General features: G+C 43.0%; 3 protein-coding genes across 3 annotated transcripts in view; all 3 read left to right on the top strand.

The window, feature by feature from the left end:
* Positions 1-396: 396 nt before the first annotated feature.
* On the top strand, positions 397-3,084 carry LOC143121223 (2-5A-dependent ribonuclease-like). The gene is made up of 5 exons (XM_076281604.1): positions 397-507; positions 1,362-1,665; positions 1,919-1,980; positions 2,242-2,799; positions 2,956-3,084. The coding sequence occupies exons 2-5, from the start codon at positions 1,523-1,525 to the stop codon at positions 2,988-2,990; spliced, it is 798 nt and encodes a 265-aa protein (XP_076137719.1). The 5' UTR covers positions 397-507; positions 1,362-1,522; the 3' UTR covers positions 2,991-3,084.
* A 3-nt stretch (positions 3,085-3,087) lies between these two features.
* Positions 3,088-9,830, top strand: LOC143121221 (2-5A-dependent ribonuclease-like). Its single transcript, XM_076281603.1, has 7 exons — positions 3,088-3,119; positions 3,345-3,568; positions 3,937-4,075; positions 5,706-5,878; positions 6,105-6,203; positions 9,090-9,232; positions 9,342-9,830. The coding sequence occupies exons 2-7, from the start codon at positions 3,354-3,356 to the stop codon at positions 9,638-9,640; spliced, it is 1,068 nt and encodes a 355-aa protein (XP_076137718.1). The 5' UTR covers positions 3,088-3,119; positions 3,345-3,353; the 3' UTR covers positions 9,641-9,830.
* Positions 9,831-15,687: 5,857 nt separating this feature from the next.
* Positions 15,688-21,430, top strand: part of LOC143121964 (ephrin type-A receptor 4-like) — a 21,639-nt gene continuing 15,896 nt past the window's right edge. Inside the window, exons 1-3 of the mRNA XM_076282691.1 lie at positions 15,688-15,847; positions 16,656-16,723; positions 17,119-17,785. Coding sequence (XP_076138806.1) covers positions 15,757-15,847; positions 16,656-16,723; positions 17,119-17,785 — 826 coding nt within the window. The 5' untranslated portion in view covers positions 15,688-15,756. The remainder of the gene's footprint in view (positions 15,848-16,655; positions 16,724-17,118; positions 17,786-21,430) is intronic.

Here is a 21,430-nt window from a genome sequence, read left to right on the forward strand (position 1 = left end):
AGAGAGAGAGAGAGAGAGAGAGAGAGAGAGAGAGAGATGACCTTACACACTTTTTCTACTCTTTCCAGTACTTTTAACCTTTCTGTGTTTTTTCTTTATTTGTTAATTTTCTCTTGGCTTAGTCTCTTTGTCTCTCTCTGTCCAGTTTTTTCTCCTTTAGTACCATCTCTATCTTTCTTTGTCTCCCCTCTCTCAATGTCTCTATCTTTTTTTCTCTAGGTTTAACCTCTCTTTCCCTCCCTTCTACTGTAACCTCCCCCATCCCTCCTTATACTCCGCATGTCTGTGTGTGTGTTTACACTCACATTTGTACGCGCCTGCGTGCTTGTGGAAGAACCTTCCATGTTTGGAAATACCCCCGAGAAACACACTTACTTCCTACTTTTTTAACTACCTGTACTTTCCCTGTGCCTCTGGCTGATGTGCATTTCAGCGCAGCTCTTTGTTCTCTACACAACTACCACTAAGACCTACTGCTACTACGGACTAACACCCAAGATTTCCAAGGTGTGTTACATGGTTTACAAACAACTACTTTTTATGTTTAGGTGGCATTTTCTAGAAGAAATTATTTTGCATATTTGTTTTCAACTGCCATGGCCATGGTTGTGTGGGGAATAGAGATAAACACATGTTGTTCCCACAAGCTGTCTAGGCGTATTATGTAGTTCTGTGGTTCAGGGTGGGACGGAATACACAATGAAAAGCAAAGCAAAGCCCTCACAGACTCACAGTGCAACATGACCCAAACGTGGCCAAACATGCCAGCAAACTTTTATCAAGCTCCGTTGCATTCAGTTCTACATTTGTGAATGACAAAGATTCCCATCTGCTACTCAGGATGTTATAGCACATCCTTATAGGTGCGTGGAGGTGAGGCTTGTTAAATGCACAACACTGTACCTGTTGGCTACCGTAACACACCTACAGTACCACAGCACCTGTCTATAGGCCTCCAGATGGTTATGTCAATACAGCAGGAAACTCTGACATTGACAATACCCTTTTCTGGCCGAAGGCTTAAGGGTAGTGCAGAGGTGCGTTCAAATTGGGCAAATAGTTCTCTGTTAAATTTGACCGATTTGGTGTAAACATTCCATTGGTGACATGGTAACACTTCGTCCAGCTCACATCCATCTCCACTGTACTGTATGTTCGTGGGGAACTACCTACTTAGACTGTTTGTGAGTGATCGCAAACGTTCACCAGGAACTCAAGGCAAACAGAAACCTGTTCACAAAAATTAGCAAGCATATGTGTTTGAATTTAAACTCACCTCAGGTTCAACTGGAGTAAAACAAGGGACTGTGGTCATGATTGATGGTGATGATGTTTGTGTTGTTTTTTGCATCTAATGGCAGAAAACATGGGCGGCCATGAAGAAATCTACAGACTTCTGGATGAGTTGTCTGAATTAGAGTTTAAAAGGTTCAAGCATTACCTGGGAGAGCAAACCCTGGATGGCATTCAACCGATTCCCTGGGGCTGACTGGAGAAGGCAGACAGGACTGACATAGTGCGAATGATGATGGAGCGTTATGGGATCGAAGGTCGTATAACGATAACACAGCACATCTTTAAGTCTTTGGGCCGGCGGAACCCGACACAACAGTTTCAGCAGACATCAGCAGACTTCTCTACTGGTGTCGCCAATCAGACAGTGAGGTGAGACTGTCATGCCCAATCAGAGGTGTGAATGTGAGGTGTGAGTACCATAACCAATAAGATAGTGAGGCACGATTGTTATGGCCGATCAGGTTGAGGTAAGATTATGACAATCAGATACCTTTAGCTGTCAATGCAAATCAGACAGTGATGGGAAATTACCCCAACCATGGTCAAATTATTTTGTTCCTCCAATGTGTAAACTATTGCTAAAACAATGGACAAACCTGCTCTTTCTGTTTTATTCTCAAAGTGGAGCAGGAACTGGAGTGACCCAGGACATCCACACTCTGGGACTCGGAAGTTCTGAAGCAGGTGTGGATGTTACGCTTCAATAATTCCAACTGGTTTCATCTATAGCTTAACCATAGCCAGTTATTTCACAGATGCTTTTATTCTAAGTGATAAATCTCAATAACACAATTAAATAATATACATAATGTATATATGCTTAGTGTAGTTAAGATGTACTGTACATGATGTCAGACTTTAATATATTTCTGCCCATTTGACTATGTGTCTTATAGTTGGTGTGCCACTTCTGTCAGGTTACATCTTGTGTGTTTTTTACATCAGGTAACAGACTGTCCTCTGCTGCCACATCCTCAACCCTAATGCCTTCCAACAATACATCCCCAACTGGATGTAGGGAATGGATCCCGTGTAGCAAAAAATGGCGTGAACAAATGGAAGAGCTTTCTAAAATGGAGGTCAGTAAGGTGAGGAGAGTGGGGGGCCTGACGTTTGTCCCTAATGACGAGAGATTCCGGATTGCTCTGCTGGGACAGACTGAAGTCCTCTTGGGACTCATGAAGGATGGCACGGAGGTCGCCATAAAGAAGATGCTCATATCCAACTACAAGAAGTTCAAAGATGAGCTGAAAGTTTTACAGGGATACAAGTTTAACAGTCTTCACGTTGTACAGTATGTGGACTCTGAAAAAGAGGGTGACATTGGCTACATCGCCATGCAGTTGTGTGACTACAACCTGGAGGAATACATAAAACAACAACCAGCAGAGCCAGAGAGGAAACGAATAGTGAAAGAGTTCCTTGAGGGTCTGAAAGACCTTCATGAGCATCCGGAAGTTAAATTAATCCATAGAGACATCAAGCCTCAAAACATTTTAATTGGTAAGCTGCTTGTTTTTCAACATTTAAGGGGCAGGCATCAGAGTGGTTGTGATTGTCTTAGGGCCCTATCTTACACTCGGCTCATCGTGGCGCCAAGCGTGACGCAAGTCTTGTTCCTATATTACACCCAACACAATTAATAATGACCCTTTACAGATGCTGACGATGGGGTGAGGTTTGCTGACTTATAATAAGTCGCATCTTAGAGCCGGGCCAGACTACAAGGGTGACAGGCAGAGCTGGAACAGATTACTGGGAGGCCACAGAAATAGTCAGGAACCCACCAGGGCATTCGGTACAAGCGAAGCGCTGATATACAGGTATGTCATCAGCTCAACACGCAGGTCCAGACATTCACACTTAATTTCTTTCTCTGTGTCTCACACAGAGTGTGCGCGCACACACACACAGTAGATACATACAGACCACAGATATACAGATCTAGCATAGAAGCACGTTCTCTTCTATTGCAATAAATACTCAGGAATGCATGTCTTCACTCCCCTTGGGTCCAGGTTTGTGTTTTTAAGTCTTCTTGCTTACAGGTAGCTGGAATGCTGGTCTACTACATTCTCTCAGGTGGAAAACATCCCTTTGGCGATGGCATCCTGTGTATAAGCAACATTTATAATGGTGACTACCAACTTCAGTACCTTAATGATGATGAAGAAGCCAAGGATTTGCTTGAGAACATGCTCAATGTTAATCCAGATGCGAGGCCACGGATCACAGAAGTTCTCAGCCATCCCTACTTCTGGGATGAGAGCAGGTACTATACAGGGATGGGCAGTATTTCTGATACATGTATTCAAACTATGAATACAAAATGCAAAATTATATTTTGTAATTTGTATTTGATTGGGATGATTCGATTTTATATTAGATTCTACTTTATTGTCATTGTGCAGAGTACAAGTACAAAGACAAAGACAACGAAACGAGCCACAAAATATTGCAGTGTCCTGTGGAGTTCATGGACTAATTAAAATATGAATTTGAAATATCACTGAAAATAATAATTACTGTCATTTCAGCAACTTACTGTTGCAGTTCATTTATATGGTCTCATTTACATCTAGTAAATTATTATATTTAAGTTTTCGGTTCTTACACTCACAAGTTTTCTTTCTGTCCAAGGAAAGAGAGTTTCCTGAAAGAGGTCGGGGATGTCCCAGAGGTACAAAAGTATGGAGAGTCCTGTAAAGATAAGAGCCTAATTAAGGTTCTCAATGAACTGGAAGTGGATAAGAAAAGGTTTTCCACATGGAAAACTCGGGTGAGTACATGACACTCTCTCCATCTGTCATCTGTTTCTCTCTCTCTCTCTCTCCCTCTCGCTCTCTGTCTCACACACACACACACACACACACACACACACACACACACACACACACACACACACACACACACACACACAAAGACACAGGTTTGCCTATATTTATTTGGAAGATGCTGGAAAGTTCTAAAATCACCAGAGCCACTGATCTCCAAGCAGCATACAGGAGCATCTTAACAAATTAGAATATCATGGAAAACTTTTCCTACTCTGGAAATCCAGAGTTCTCGTGAGAGCACAATTTGCTTAGCAAGTCACTCTGGCAATCAGTAATGATGCTCATTACCCATGCTGAGCTGAGCTGTACCAATCACATCAGTGTATCTGATATAGGCGGGCCAGTAGCAAGCTAAAAAGATGACAACAGCACTGCAAACGTCAAAGTCTGGAATCAGTCAGTAAAAATTGGTCATAGTGTTATCCAATTGTGTGCAGTGATATTTTCAAATGCATGCTTGAGGCCGCCCCTTGAGTTGGGCCATTTTCATAGCCAGACCCTAAATCTCTCTAGATTTCTGGGTCTGGATTTCCAGGCTAAACTTTATTTAAAAAAGTGAAACTTTCATATAATCTAGATTAATTGAAATTCTGGATTTTTCCATCAGCTGTAAACTTTAATCATTAAGATTAGAATAATCAAGACTAAAACAAAAAAAGGCTCAACATATTTCACTGTACGTGTAATGAATTCAGTGAAATATGTCAAGCCTTTTTTGTTTTAGTCTTGATTATTCTAATCTTAATGATTACAGTTTACCTCTAATGAAAAAAATTCAGAATCTCAAAATATTACAATAAAGAATTTATGATACAGAAATGTCGACCTGAGATGAGCTCTAATCGTCTAGTTAAGTCTGGTTTCCCGAGCCTTTAATCTGTCAGTCTATGCAGGGCAATGGACTTTTCCATGATATTCTAATTTTTTGAGATGCACCTTTATTCACACTAACAAAACAGTCTGTTAAACCAAGCTGCGGCGTGTGTGCGCGAGCGCTTATGTGTGTGTGTTTGTGTGTGTGTGTGTGTGTGTGTGTGTGCAGAACACTGCACTCAATGAGGACATTGTCACATTCACAGTAAAAGCCAGACTACAAGTTCTTCGTAACAGACTCAACCTCTCTATATCTATTAGAACATATTACTGAAACATGGTCACACATCTTAAATGCCTGCTATGCTTACAAAGGAATTTTTCACCCTTAGTAAGAATGTACAAACATTCTCATGTAAAATCATCCATGTTTAGCATTGCAATAGTAATTCTAATGCTTTCCTATACCTGCTTGCTAATACACCATGTGTTGTGGTAATCAATGAGGAGTCCAGCAAGGTGTTCATTTTGGTGGTAGGCTGCAGCTTCGATTATAGTGTGAAGGAGGCTTTTGAGACCAAGGTCATTAAATATATTGCATCTTTAATATTTGTGTTCCTGCACAACTTTTCTCCATGTGGACATAAATAAATGGTTACAATGTGTGTGTGATTTTCCAACTAGACCATGAACCTGATGATATGCTGTGCAGACCTATGCTAAAGATTACAGTGTGCATGTGTGTTTGTGTGTTCCCAGCTGGACCATGTGACAGATGAAGACATCAAGAATAAATGGTTGAAGCTTGTGCAGACCAATACAATAGAGCCGAAAAAGAAGCAAAAAGGGAAAAAGGAAGAGTCCTATCCAGAGACCCTGCTATGTCTACTTCGCTTCATACGCAACCGCTGGATTCACCCGCCTTCCGAAGAGTCAGTTCGCATTCATGCATACTACATACCCAAACACACATTCACACACCAATGCACACGGACGGACATATGCACACACACACACACACACACACACACAGAAAGACACGCATGCACACAGTATGGTGATTTCTTTTGCTAACTTTTTCTCCTTGAACTGTTTTACTAGTCGCTTTTTGTAAAGTAAATGTGTGTGTGTGTGCGTGTGTGTGTGTATGTGTTTTAGGCCAGATGAAATGAAAGAAATCAACGTGATGAAGCTCTTCCCAGACCTTGTTGTCACGGCTTACAAGCTTGACAAAAAGAGAGGCTGGAAGATTAATAAGTAAGCTTCTGTATTTGCACACACACACACACACACACACACACACACACACACACACATACACACATACACACACAAAGACACACAAAGACACACAGAAGCACTGAATTAGTTTCCATATTTGCTCATTATTGTTAACCTGACTCTCGCCAGATGAATTTCATTCCGCTTAGCTCCGCCTAGCTCCACTCACATCCATCTGGGACCTCTTCCATTGAGAGTGATTTCTGCACCCGATTTTATGGTACAGCCAATCAGGACACAGGGTGGGAGTTTCATAGATGTGACATAGCGTAGAAGCGACTGTGAGACTGTTATCAGCGTCACGGGTTGGCTTCGATGTGAGTGGTTGAAGTAGCACGTCAATAGATGACGGACAAGTGGCTTATTCAATCATATGCAAGCATTTTTTGATTAAGCCCAGCCTTCTGAAGCAACACTCCAATGGATTGGTCCCAGATGGATGAGTGGAGCTAGGCGGAACGAAATTCATCTGGCGAGAGTCAGGTTACATTATTGTATGAATTTTGTAAAAAGGAAATTAGAAACTATTTGAATGCACACAACAAGGGGTACATCCTCACAACATGGGGCCCCAACCCCATGCAAAAATCTATGATGTATATGGACGGAATACGAGTCACTGGGCCCCTGGGCAGAGACATGAAAAAGGCCCAATCAACCTCAGAAAATGTATAATCAGCTAGGCTAGTGGGGTCCAGGGGCATGCCCCCTGTTTGAAAAATAACCCATAAATTGTGATTTCAATTGTGATATTTGGTGGCCCCATTTAGGTATCAGGGGTGAATAACATAACTCATGATAATTAAAGGGACACCAGGCAACGTTTTCGTGTTAATTACTCATCTTCGTAAGTCGCTATATGGTTAAATGACTCATTACGGGGCGAATGAAGACTCTCTCGCCCGCCCCTACTGCCTGTAGGAAGAATATCCCGCTTGCAAGTTCAGTGTATCGTACCCGGCGACCGAAGCAGTTTCAGTTTCCATCCTGCATCCACAGCACAGAGGGAGGCTAACGAAACGCCAGCGATTGTTGCAAACGTGTGTATAATGGCAGAGCCGGCGAAGAAGCAGCGAAAACCCTTGACGGAAGATGCAAAGAAAAGGAAAAGAGCTTCAGACCGAGCGAGGGGGAGTTTCGTAGAGAAAAAGCATCAGGCTTGCCTGGTGTCCCTTTAAGGGGCTCAATTAAGACATATCACATAACATAATCCAGGCTATTTGACTGAGGGGCACTATTCAGATATTGGGGGTGGAGAGCATAGTAGCGACTTTACGCAGAGGCTTGAGTTTCAGGGCCTTGTGAGCCCTTGTGCCTTTGGTATCACGTAAGATGAAATAGTTTTCATCCTTATTAGGCAATCCAGACAAAAATATGACAAGCTCTCTGATAAAACAAACAGTGAACTAAAATGCTTTTAATGCTCCTTGGTTAGAAATACAGTCAGGTACACAGCATTAAGACACTACTCCCTTTGCTCACAGCACCTTTCCAAACTTTCTCCCACCATAGCTTTGTTTTTGTGCAGAAACTGGCGCCTATGTGACATAAGCAAATAGGAGTGATTAACAGGTCCTATGTTTTATTACAGAGTACAGAGCACACAGAGTATACTTCATTACTTGAGTAAAACTACAGATACCCTTTGCTAAATTTTACTCAAGTACAAGTAAAAGTACAGTCAGATGTCTACTTAAAGGAACCGTATTTAGGATTTTGGCCAAAACTGGTACTACAATCACTTTCAAAATACTGTAGAGCGGTGTACACCGCAGATGTGGTAACTAGAGCAGAGCTGGCAACCCAGATGCCGAAACACTACTGACTTTGTGATTACTAGATAGGTGGAGGGTGGCGGATCAGGCTAAAACACAAATATGTAAACATCAACATCAGTTGAGGGCTGCAACTTCACTTTTTTAAATGACGATATCCTGGCCGGACTACTGTTGTGAGTGATATAAGTAGTTGAAATTAGCATGATTTCCTAATGTCTAGTGACAAATCAGGGCCATTTTATGATTAATTGAATTACATTTCTTACATACGGTTCCTTTAAGTAAAAGTACTGAAGTACTTGTTTTTAAAAGTACTTGAGTATCAAGAGTACAAGAGTACATTTTCTACATATTGCATTTCTACTGCCACAGTGCTTACATTTATGTACAGAAACGTCCTACATGGAGTTATGAAAAATGTTAATGTGGAGAATGTAAAAGGAATTGAAAGTAAAATCAAGTCATTTTCATCTTTTTACCATGTTGCCAGGGATGGGCAATATTTCTAATACATGTATTTCAAATACGTATTTCAAATACAAAATACTATTTTGTAATTAAAACACTTGAAGCAAAAACTATCATTAACTTGTTCAGCAAATTGAAATAGTCTGGCGAGGTGGGGCCACGGGTTGGCACATTCACAGCATCCAGTAACCTGCAGTGTCTTCATCCATTGTTTCGTCCATGGTTTCGTCTCTTATCTAAATCTGACCATGGAGTTGACTTTGGCGGAAAGCTGAAGATTCTCAATCCCAATCAGTGGCGCCTGCACAATCCAATCATGTTTGAGAGGGAAACAACAAATTGAGGGTTTCCGAGATTTTTTTTAAAGAAGTAACGGGTACTCACGGTTATGGATAGAAATGTAGCGGAGTAAAGAGTACAATATTTGCCTCTCAAATGTACTTGAGTAAAGTCATGAGAACTCCCCAAAATGATACTCGAGTAAAGTACAGATCCCTCAAAATTGTACTCAAGTATTGTACTCAAGTAAATGTACTCCATTACTGTCCGGCTCTGTTTATTACCCCTGCTCTCCACACACTCATACACACTCTTTCTTTTCCCCTCCCTCCAACAGACTCCTGCCATCAACTCCTCCAAATAAGATAAAAGCTGAGTCCTCCAGCACAGCTAAGATGGGCGGTCAGGAACCTGATGCTCCTCCCCAGAAGAAGACACAGCGTGAACCAAGCCTGATGGATGTGGATGAGCCCTCCCCAAGTGAGTTTTTGGTTATCTTTCAAGTTTCACTTCAACGGACCTGATGATATCATTTCTTATAATGTCATCAGTCATTTTAATTAACTGAACTGAAGTGTCTTTATTTCAGTGTCTGCACCTTCATTGCATAAAAATCCAGAACAGAACTTTTTCTCCAAGAACAAGGCAGCTCTAGAAACTCGTCTTCCCACTCTCCAGCCCATCCTGATCCTACTCCAGCAGAGGCGGGTTCTGAATGACCATGAGCGGGAACTGGTGACAAGCAAATCTACCAGCACACAACAGAACTATGCTCTGCTCACCATGATACAGAATAAAGGACCCACAGCCCAACAGGTGTTCTTTGAGGTTTTAAAGAGGGTTGACCCATTCTTGATACAGGACCTGTTTCTAAGGGCCCAGCACTGACAGGGGGACATATTATATATGGGGGGGTGGTGGTGAATTATTGTCTTGCATAGAGCCCAAATTTTCTAGCAGCGCCCCTGGCTGGATGGTTGATGTTAAAGGGCAGGTGACTCAGACATGAGCAATATATATTTTTGCAAATATATATATTGCAAAATGAAAATGCTATATGTGGTATATGTGGTGTGTAAATTCACTGCGATACAAATAAAATACAGTGATTTTGAACAAGCTGAACATTTGTTTTTTGTTTATTCATACTGTAATTATTAATTCAATGGCGTCTGATAACATCCAACCAATGACCCTCTCCTGCAGCCCCCAATGCACTGAGAGGTGAGACATATGGTCATTAGCAATTAGTAAAGGCAGGCAGAAGCCTACAGAGAAGTTCAAATGTTATAACACAAATGTGACATTGAGATGGTCAACTCTGTGGTTCATCTGGGGGATTTCTTTTCAATTTATGCTGTAGTTCCCAAGACTGATGGGTTCAGGCCAATTTTAGATTTAAAACATTTGAATCAGGTTCTAAAAGCACCTCTTTTTGAATGTCGCGCACACCAGATGAGCTGCAAGTGGTGAAAAGCCAAGACTGGTTTGTGACCATAGACCATAGGTTCTCAAAGTGCGGCCCGGGGGCCAATGGCGGCCCGCGGAAACATTTCTGGCGGCCCGCGATAACATCTGATAACATCTGTAAAACTGTTAAAACTGTACTGTGTGCTTTGAAAAGAATGGATCTCCGTTTAGTGGTGTTTCGTGGCCGTCAGGTTTTCCTGTGGTGCTTTGGTAGCTGGAATTGGCCCTGAATAAGGCCTATGCTGATAAGAAGCAAGGCACACTGAGACTGTTTGTTCTAAATAAGTTTGTACTTGAAATGGACTGCAACCTGAACTGTTATATCCCAAATTTGTCTGTTGAGGGTAGAGAACCGCAGGGATTGTGTGTGCATTGCAATTCTTCTTAAGATTTTCACAAGTTTCGCCAGGTTTAGCCTCAGTTACAGTATGAATTAAAATGTGTTTAATGCAATAAATATAAACTGTAGAGATGCAAACTGGTCATTAAAATGATTACAAATGGGATTTTTTTTCCACTTTCTTTTTTCTTTTTCTCCTCCCGCCCCTTTGGCGGCCCTCAGTTCAATGTTGGGTTCCTGAATTGGCCCTCACCAATCAAAACTTTGAGAACCCCTGCCATAGACCATAGAGGACATTCCTATTGTTACAGAGTACAAGCGGTTCATCATTTTTCATTCATAGGAAAGAATTTTCAGTTCAAAGTTCTACCATTTGGCTTTCCTTTTGCACCAATGATTTTCTCAAAGTGCATTCAGATCGCACTGGAGCCTCTTCAGAGGGACGCTTTGCTCCTGTACCTGGAGAAACTGACATGTTTGTGTGACCTCTCCCAAACAAGCGTGGGAACATGCCCACTGTTTCCATTGTGACTTCTGGGGCCGTTTCAGAGATGGCTCATTCATCTGGGACTGTGTCCAGTGTGAGACAAAGTGTAGGTGAGGATCACACACCGTTATATGCTCACCCTGAAACTGTGGTCTCAGGTACAATTTCTCACTCATAGAGTTCCACTTAGTCCCCCACCAGGACGTTGGGAAGTGGTCCAGACAGATGCTACCCTCCTGGGTTAGGGAGAAGTATGGTGATGATGACAGGATGTGAACAGAACTGGGACAACACCATTGTGCACAGCACACATCACCACTCTTATATATCTAAACCCAGAGCCGCTGGGCAAAAAGAGGTGGTTACTGTCCCAGGGGTAGGTAGATAAAGGACCAAATTTACACCAAACCACCCATGTGATTGTGTTGCAGGAGATCTACTGGCTCCTTGGCTATCGATTTGGTAACTATAACAGGCTATTTGACGTCTTTAGAACACTAAACATATCGTAGTTGTCAAATGTTGAGTTACTCCAGTCTAGATTTTTTTAACATTAATAAGACAATATAAGATAAGATAAGACTTTATTGATCCCACAGCTGGGAAATTTACTTGTCACAACAGCCCAGTAGTATATAAATAAAAGAGTAAGAAAGTTGTATACAGTATGCCCAGCATACAAGTAATCACTCCTATGATGTATTTCTATTGTCTATCCAAAGTAAAGTGCCTGTTTCAAAGTTAACATGGTCAAATCAACCAAAAATCCGATATTGTTTGCACCTCCAAGTGGTCTGTGACGTAAGTTTGTGTGAAAGAATGTGAAGAACCTCTGAACAAATATCTTCACTATGAGGTGAGTCCTTGTTCTGTGAGGGTGTCCTGACACCCTGATGCTTCTTGTTTAGGGTCTGGACTTAGGTGGAGGCTACACCAGGCACATAACTGAAGCGTTCTATTCGCAGAGCATCTGTTGCAACAATTAGCTTCCACTGTAATCAATGAAACTGGCTACAGCAGACTTTTTAGCGGTATGTACATTTGTAAAAAATAGACAATTTTTAGGCTAAGAGTGCTCCACTTACAGACCCAGTGTAGCATGGGCCTTAGGGTTCAGCTTCTAATAGTTATAAAAAATCATATGTAGTTGGCCTGCACAAAAGCACATGTATGGCAGCAAAGATTTCATTGAAGCTCATCACCTGTTTCGTGTCTACAGTTCTGTGACTGCGGAATCTTGAAGGCTTGGGAAACTGGACCCTGTTGCTCCAAACACAATCCAGTGGTGAATGAACCTAATATTGAAGCCAGGTGTGTTGTAGCCGCCGCTAATGTTAATATAATTACTGTATATTGTACACGTACCCGGTTGGGTGTTGCACCTAGTGAATCAGCACGTTACGATGTAGAAGGATGCATGTGTCAAAATTGTTATTATTGGGCAAACAAGATATTCAGTGTCAGAATGAAGATGTAAGGAGCAGAATATAACAGAAGATGGCGTTACAACCCAGCTGACGCTCCACCGGAAATAAATGAGTTGGCTTAAGAGCCTTCCAAACATATGGTCTATTCTAACCATTTCCTATCTGCACTCATAGATCTGAAGGGCTGCAACAGCAGGAGTTAAGGGAAGTGGCCCGGGCTGTAATTGGGCCCCTGAAGAGTAGACCTACTCTCTGCTCCTTCAACAATGTCATAAAATCCTCCACACTAATGCGGACAGAGTCCCTCCTGAATACGAGGCTGTTGACAATATCAAAAAACACAACATGAAGCTGCAGATGGGGGAGTCAGAGCAGGTAGCCAGTAAAGAGCTTCAATGCCAGGATGAGGCTGCTGATCAACTAACGGCCGAGCAGAAGGATTTAGTAAAGCAGAGAAAGCAGGGCGAGAGAGAGAGTTGGGGGACTTGAACACACAGCTGAGGTCTTACGACTCCTCTTTACAGCGGTACCGCGAAGCTCTGGAGAAGGAGATGAGGGATTTGAAGGTAGCAGAAGATACCGTCGACCGCATGAGACAGAAGAAAGACCATACCCAGACTGTGCAAGATGAACAGAGTGTGGACATCCCATTTTGGGGATTACTTGCTGGTTAGTAAATATAACTTACTTATACTGTAGCCTGGTGATATAACTCTAGGTCCAGAGAAACAGTGATTCAAATATAACAATATTAAAATTACATCACTGATTGATCACATTACACCATATTGAGACACAAGTCTCTTTTCCAAGTGATTCCTGGATTTGCCAATGATTGTTTGTTTGTTTGTTTGTTTAAATGTACCTTTCAGGGGCAGTGTTGGCTGGTGTCATGAATATGAATCTGGCCTCTGATAACGTAGACGACGCTGAGGAGATGAACAACGGTGAACCTGTGAGATTTGGCAAAGTGTCTGAGTACTGGTCCTTGATCTGCCAAGCTCAGCGTGATCTCCAAGAGACGGACGATAAGATTCATGAGACGGAGGCCAAACTGCGGGGGACATCTGTGAAGCGGAAGGTTGTGGCTGATGTTCAAACTACGACCAGAAGAGCTCTTCAGCGGTTGGAGCTGCTGCGTCGGTTGGAGAGTATTGCAGAGCTGCAGACCCAGCGGCTGGGCCTCATGGAGCCTGTGATGAAGGTGATGGAGGAGATGATGACAGCACTTGGACAAATCACTGGAGATGACCTGCTGCACAAAGAAGGCATAAATGACTTGAGAAAGAACTGGATTACTGTTGAACAGCTGGTAGATGGCAGCAGAGATATTGGTGGAGAAGATGAGTAACAAGCTATTTAAGCAATATGGCACGAGTGAGAGTGGTGTTGGTAGTAGATATCGCCTTGACTGTGATTTGGCCGTAGGCAGGTAATCACAGTCATGACGATATCTGCTACTAACGCCACAGTCAAGAGTGACATGTTGGTTTCGTACAACAGTTCTAATTCTAACTAATCTAGTTTAAAGACAACAAATTGTTTTCTATTTTTCTTTTTTTTTGTTTGTTCATCCTCCACCAGCAAAAATAGTTCCAATCTTAGCCTTGGCTTCTACCGTTGCCAAGCAACGCAACACTTCACTCGAGAGTCAAGTTCAGTGAGAAGCTATGTGCTTTTGCACACAGTAGCCTAATTTGTATACATGTAGCCTACAATACGTCTACTAAGCTGAACATTCACCCTACTCTCTATTTACTCCATTTTCACACCCAAATGTGATATTATGACATTGCTGCTCTCTGGCTTTGAATGAATAGAATGTTCACGTTGGACAATTCACTGCAAAATGAGGAGGGATTAGCCTACTAGCTGTAAAGCGCCTGAGTGGAGATGAAGTATCTCCACTAGTGATGACTCATGGAATGCCTCTTGTCCAATCAGAAATTAATAAACAATTTGTTGTATAATTGCTGATTTTGTTTTATTTTTATGTTTATGGTATTTGGCAGACGCTGTTGTTCAAAGCGACTTACCGTATATGAATGAACACTAAATTAAGTTAAAAACCCTATAAGCATAATAATATTAATAATAGGCTACTGTACTAATTAGCCTAAGTGACAATAACAACAATATCAGTAATAAAAATATAAAATATCAACAATTAATGAAATGTTTTCATATTAATAAAAAAACAAATAAAAGAAATAAACAAACATTTGTTTTCTCTACATGTTGGCTGTGACGGGCAAATATGCTTTTGCAAATTAGTCAATCAAATACAATTGTGAGGCTTGGTCTAAAGATCATTTGTGCAAACATATTGGTGAACTTAAGACAAAGTCTGTGGAGGGTGATGGAAAAAAAATGGTTATTGACGTCAGAGGGTGGACTAAACTAACTGCTTAATCTTCAATTGGGCAGGATAGCATGGGCGGATTATGAACTTTCGGGCCCCTGGGCCCAGATGTATTAAGGGCCCCCCACTTATTGTCGTATATGTGGGAGGGGGGGGGGAGGGGTTTGGGGGTCCTCCCCCAGAAACATTTTAATTGGTTTGATTTGATTTGATTTCCTGTATTCTGGTGCATTTTAGGGATGGCCAATACTAAATTCAATCAGATTCATAGCCTACATCCTGATTTGTTGATATTGAGGCAATGATTCCATGCAAAGGCTTGGGCTTCAGGGCCCCCTGACCCCTGTAGGCCCATCCAGTAATCCATCCCTGCAGGATAGGTATAGAAACAATCGTGAACACAGTGAAAAAGGGATCTTTTCGTTTTACCTGCTGTCTCTCATCTGAGACTATATTGCTAATTTAGAACAACATGCATCCGTTTTAGTAAAATGTTAATGGTAGGCTATACAGCAGATGTATGATTTCTTCATTTGCTAAATAGCCTAATGCCTACAAGAATTCCTTAAGTTCCTAGTATGCCCACTAGATGGCATGCTGAGACCAGACTTTTATCATTTGAGTGTGAGTGTGAGAGAGGGGGGAGAGAGCGTGTGTGAGAGAGGGTAAGAGATAGAGAGAGAGAGAGTGTGTGTGTGTTCGTGTAGGCTAGTGCAGTTGAGTGACAGCTGCGTCAGCGGGGGGGACGGGGGGGGGGACGCACGCCCCTCCCGGTGTCGGAGAGAGGAGCCTATGGTTCAGCGCGTCTCGCTCTAGCACTCAGCAGTGTGTTCCATCGTTGTTGAAGAGGGCCCCGGACAGCGGAGCGCCCGCGCTACAGCACAAATACAAAAGTTGCACGAGAAAAAAACGGTAGCAATGGTTGGGTGTCTGCCTTTTATAATTTCCTCAATCCTCTTCGGAGTTTCGACTTGTATCTCTTCTTTACGGGAGCACCGACCGAATGAAGGTAAGTTTTTAGATATTGGATACTGAAAATGGATAAAACAAGTTGCACACTTCTCCCGATTGGATGCTTACAGGAATTACATTTTTGCTCCGTGATAACGAGGGATATCGTCGGACGTCAGCATACCTTCACCATCCTACGGGGTCCGCTTTCCTCTTCAATCCACGAATAGCTTCCCTCGCGACCTGGAATTCACGCGCAGTCGTGGCCGCTGAAGGACTGCGAGTTTTGTAGCCTACAGCAACTGGTCTTGTTGTGTCACCAGGCGTATCGTTTCCCATAAAACACATCTTTAAAGGATGCTGGCTTAGCCTACTGTCATGAATATAAATGTGATAATCTGGCTGGTTATAGAGTAGCCTACGAGCCTAAATTACTATTCCGTAGCCTATAGTTCACAGTTAACCTACTTCTCAAGGAGCGTTACTTAGATTTCTTCTCACGATAAGTATGTAGGCCTACATACTCTTTTGAACCCGTGAGGGAAATTTGGTCTCTGCATTTATCCCAATCCGATAAAACTCTTTATTTACGGATAAAAACACCAAATTTTGTGATATTTGAACTATCTTTCTCTCCGATTATATGGGTTGAATATGCACTAAGGGCGGCTGTTTTCTCGTATCGGGATGAAGGTGAAATCGCCAAACTAATGTAATCTAATAGCCTAAACCATTAAACACTTTAGAGACTTCTCCGTCACTTCACCCCGCAACGAGAAAACTCCAAACAATAGCACTGTTGTGTAGTCCTGACTATCCAGGCCTACCCGTCTTCATTAAAACAATAATTCTTGTATCTCCCTCAGTAACCCTGCTGGACTCCAGGACGGTTCAAGGAGAACTGGGATGGGTCGCCAGCCCGTCCGAAGGAGGTGTAAGTCCCCCTCACCGCACAACTGACACACAAATAAACACACACACACACACCAGCGTCCCTCCGTGAGTTCCAGGTTTTTAGAAAGGCATTGGATTTCTTAAGGAGCCGCGGGGTGGAATCGCACTTTCGGGAGAAACTTTCTTTCTAGTTTTCTTCTCCAACAAAGATACTTGGCAGGGAAGACAGTTGCAGAGAACGAGGAATGAAAGAGGTTAAATAAAGTAGAAGGAAGGAAAGGGGGGAGATCAGTGCAACACATTACACTCAAGATAGAAACGTGAAGTTTGGCTAAAATAAGTGAACAGGCGGCGGCCTATAGCCTACAGACAGGCAAAATAAAGACGTCTTCGAAATCAATTTCTCTCTCTCTCTCTCTCGCTCTCTTTCTCTAGTGGGAGGAGGTGAGCATCATGGATGAAAAGAACGTGCCCATCCGAACATATCAGGTGTGTAACGTGATGGAACCCAGCCAAAACAACTGGCTGCGCACGCACTGGGTATCGCGCGGCCTGGCACAGCGTGTCTATGTGGAGATCAAGTTCACTCTGCGCGATTGTAACAGCTTGCCGGGAGTCACGGGCACTTGCAAGGAAACTTTTAACCTTCTTTACCATGAGGCTGACAACGATACAGGCGAGCGCTACGTTCAGGAGAGCCGCTTCTCCAAAATCGACACAGTGGCTGCAGACGAGAGCTTCACGCAGGTGGATATCGGTGACCGCGTGATGAAACTGAACACAGAGGTGCGCGACGTGGGCGTGCTCACCCGGAGAGGATTTTATTTGGCGTTTCAGGATGTGGGCGCGTGTATCGCGCTGGTCTCCGTGCGCGTGTTTTACAAACGCTGTCCCCTCGTGGTGCGGAATCTCGCGCGCTTTCCTGACACGGTTACGGGGGCTGATACGTCCTCCTTGGTAGAGGTGCGCGGCTCCTGTGTGGATAATGCGGAGGAGCGAGATGTCCCTAGGATGCATTGCGGGGCTGATGGAGAGTGGCTGGTGCCGATTGGAAGCTGTGTGTGTAACCCTGGTTACGAGGAACGGAATGGAGAGTGCCATGGTAAGGCAACATTTCATGTCTCTATGGTCTCCACACAGTCAGTCAGTTTATAAATCAATCAATCAATCAGTCTATCTATCTATCTATCTATCTATCTATCTATCTACATCCAACTGCCTCTGACTCCTTTTCGCCCCACATAATCTCTCTCTCTTTCCCTCTCTCTCTCACACTCTTCCTGAGAGGTCAAAGCAGTCCCCCCCCAGTTTTCATCTTCTGATCTGGTGCAATTCTGATTAGCAGTGGCATGACTGGTGTGTGTGTGTGTGTGTGTGTGTGTGTGTGTGTGTATGTCTACTGCGTCTATTACTGCACTTACATGTTTTAGTGCACATCTTTTAGTGTGTGTGTGTGAATACAATTACAACACAACAGTATTGTACATACACACACACACACACGCACACACTAAAACATGTGCATGGATACATATATGCATACACAGATGTATATTAAAACAAACAAACACACACACACACACACAGACAGACACACAGATAGACACACACACACACACACACTAAAACACGTGCATGGATACATATATGCATACACAGTGATGTACAGTATATTAACACACACACACACACACACACACACACACACACACACACACACACACACGCAAACTGGTGTAATCTTCATGACACTCCCTTGGCGATGGCATCTGACACCATTCCAGTAAGGGATCTGATTTCCATGTCGGTACGACCTCATTTCTACAGAGAGGAGTGTGAGGGACAAGGTCAGAGGCTAACTATGTGTGTGTGTGTGTTTGTGTGTGTGTGTGTGTGTATGTGTGTATTGGTGTGTGAGTGTGTGTTTGGTTATGTATGCATGAATGTGTGTGTGTGTGTGTGTGTGTGTGTGTGTGTGTGTCTGTGTGCACATTGGTGTGTGTTTGGGTATATATATATATGTGTGTGTGTGTGTGTGTGTTTGAGAGAGAAAGAAAGCACCTGTGTCTCCACATGTAGTTGAGTGTCTATTTGTAAACAGTTATAACTTTCACTTGGTTCACAACAGTCCATTCTCTCTCTCTCTCTCTCTCTCTCTCTCTCTCTCTCTCTGTTTTCCTTCCTTCCTTCTTATTCTCTGTAGACACACTCACAAACACACACATTAATAAATAAAAACAATAGAGGTGACAAATCTGTAGACTGACTGGCGTGTTGTTGGAATAGATTACCTAAACAATCAAAAAATAGCTTCTTATAAAACTACACACCCTCATATACACACTCAAGAGAGAGAGCGGAAGAGAGAGAGGAGTGTGATGCTTACTCACAGGTGGGTGATGCATGTGTGTGTGTGACTCATATGGCTTTGTTTATATTTACCTTGGCTTGTAGATGTATACATGTTTACAATGAATTGACACAGTTTCAGCTGCAGATACTTCAAGCACCAATTAGTAAGCCCCTAGGGGCTGTGTGTGTGTGCATGTGTGTTTGTGTGTGTTTGTGTGTGTGTGTGTGTGTGTGTGTGTGTGTGTGTGTGTGTGTGAGAGAGAGAGTGTGTGTGTGAGAGAGAGTGTGTGTGAGTGTGTGTGTGTGTTTGTGTGTATGTGTACCTTCACCTTAACTAAACTCTTCCTGAGATTTCCCACCCAGTCATTTCCCTCCATAGAGAATAGAGTAGCAGCCTAGGCACCTGAAACAATGACACACACACACACACACACACACACAATACACACACAAGAAGTGGGTGTTGTAAATTGATGTTTGTGTGTATGTGTGTGCTTGTATGCGTACATGCCATGTATGTCTGTGTGTGTGTCTGTGTGTGTGTGTCTGTGTGTGTGTGTCTGCGTGTGTGTGTCTGTTCGTGTGTCTTTTCTGAAACTTGGTGAGCCAGCATTACCAGGTGAAAGTGAACATACGAGAGTGAATATCTTCATCAATCACTGTGATCAGACTCGCTATCCATGTGTTTCTCATCAATCACCACGGCACATGGCACCACGGCACATGTATGTGTGTGTGTGTGTGTGTGTGTGTGTGTGTGTGTGTCTCAGAGGTCAGTGTTCATTATGACGGAGTCGTGTAGAACAACAGCTGCTGTGCGCGAGACAGGAAGAATGTTGATGCCTCCTCTGACCTCACTGTGTGTAAGATCAGAAAGAACGAGGGACAGAGACACAAAGAGAGAGAAGAGGGGGATAGAGAGAAGCAAAAAGAGTGAGAGAGCACTAGTGAGAGAAGAGACAGATATTCTAACTTTCCTTTCCCTATTTCCAGCAATAAGGTAAATTCAAGAAAAGCAAAAAAGAAAAGAAAAACACCAATCGAAATGTTCAACAATCAGACACATAGAGAAGGGGAAATATAATACAGCGTCAAGTGCCTTGACAGCAGAAAACGATGTCTGCCTTGACAGCAGAAATGAGACCACACCACACACTGCCCTGTTCAGTCTTTTTCTAGTACACTGCCCTGTTCAGTCTTTTTCTAGTACACTGCCCTGTTCAGTCTTTTTCTAGTACACTGCCCTGTTCAGTCTCTTTCTAGTACACTGCCCTGTTCAGTCTTTTTCTAGTACACTGCCCTGTTCAGTCTCTTTCTAGTACACTGCCCTGTTCAATCTCTTTCTAGTATGTGTATACTGTATATCTCATACTGTCTATCTGTATAGATCATTTTGGCTAGAGTTAGACATGAGAGAGTTAAACACATGAGAGCAAATGGACTGAGTGAGTGGGAGAAAGAGAGAGTGAGAGTGTGTGTGTGTGTGTGTGTGTGTGTGTGTGTGTGTGTCGGGTTGGGTGAAAGATTACAAAGGAAGACTAGTGTGTGAAGGAATGCTTCTTGGCTCTATGTACATGTGTCTGTGTGTGCTGCTCTCTCTATCTCTCTCTCTCTCTCTGTATGTGTGTGTGTGTGTGTGTGAGTGTGGGGGTTGGAAGGGTCCATTTTGGCGGATCAGCCTTAATTCTCTTTCACTGGAGAAAACTCATCTCAGTTGGGGATGGGTTAAACTCAGTGACCTCCTTACACACACACACACACACACACACACACACACACACACACACAGAGAGAGACACCAACTGTTTGCCATATAAAACAGCAGAGTTATACACATTGCTATCATTTGAAATGCTTCACTGTATGGATTTCATCCATGTGGTAGGCCCCTATAGCCTGTGCATCGGCTAGCCCCTACCCCGAATTAGGTTTGGGTGGCTGGGGATGATGCTGCCGAGTTATACCCCTCTCCATCCCTCGTGTCCAATCTTCCATTCTAATACTCTCATTATTAAATCACTTTGTGTGTGTTTGTGTGTGTGTATGTGTGTGTGTGTGTGTGTGTGTGTGTGTGTGTGTGTGTGTGTGTGTGCATGTGTATTTGTCAGTCGGTAATCTGGGACTGTAATAATGTCCCCCCTGCTGAGATAAATCACTTTGTGTGTGTGTGTGTGTGTGTGTGTGTGTGTGTGTGTGTGTGTGTGTGTGTGTGTGTGTGTGTGCACGTGCGTGTGTGAGTGTATGATGTGGGAAGGAAGAAAGGCAGAGGGGAGAGAAACATAAAACAGATATGCACACAGAAGATGGAGATGAAGTGTGAAATTCCAAACACATAAATGGCCCCACCCCCAGTAGTGCCTGCACACTCTTAATCTCTCCCTCACTGTCATACACA

This window comes from Alosa pseudoharengus, unplaced genomic scaffold, assembly GCF_046254945.1.
Source record: "Alosa pseudoharengus isolate Yale_2024_CS ecotype anadromous, Long Island Sound unplaced genomic scaffold, YU_APseudo_1.1 YU_APseudo_1.1_scf_13, whole genome shotgun sequence".
Classification (NCBI taxonomy): domain Eukaryota; kingdom Metazoa; phylum Chordata; class Actinopteri; order Clupeiformes; family Clupeidae; genus Alosa; species Alosa pseudoharengus.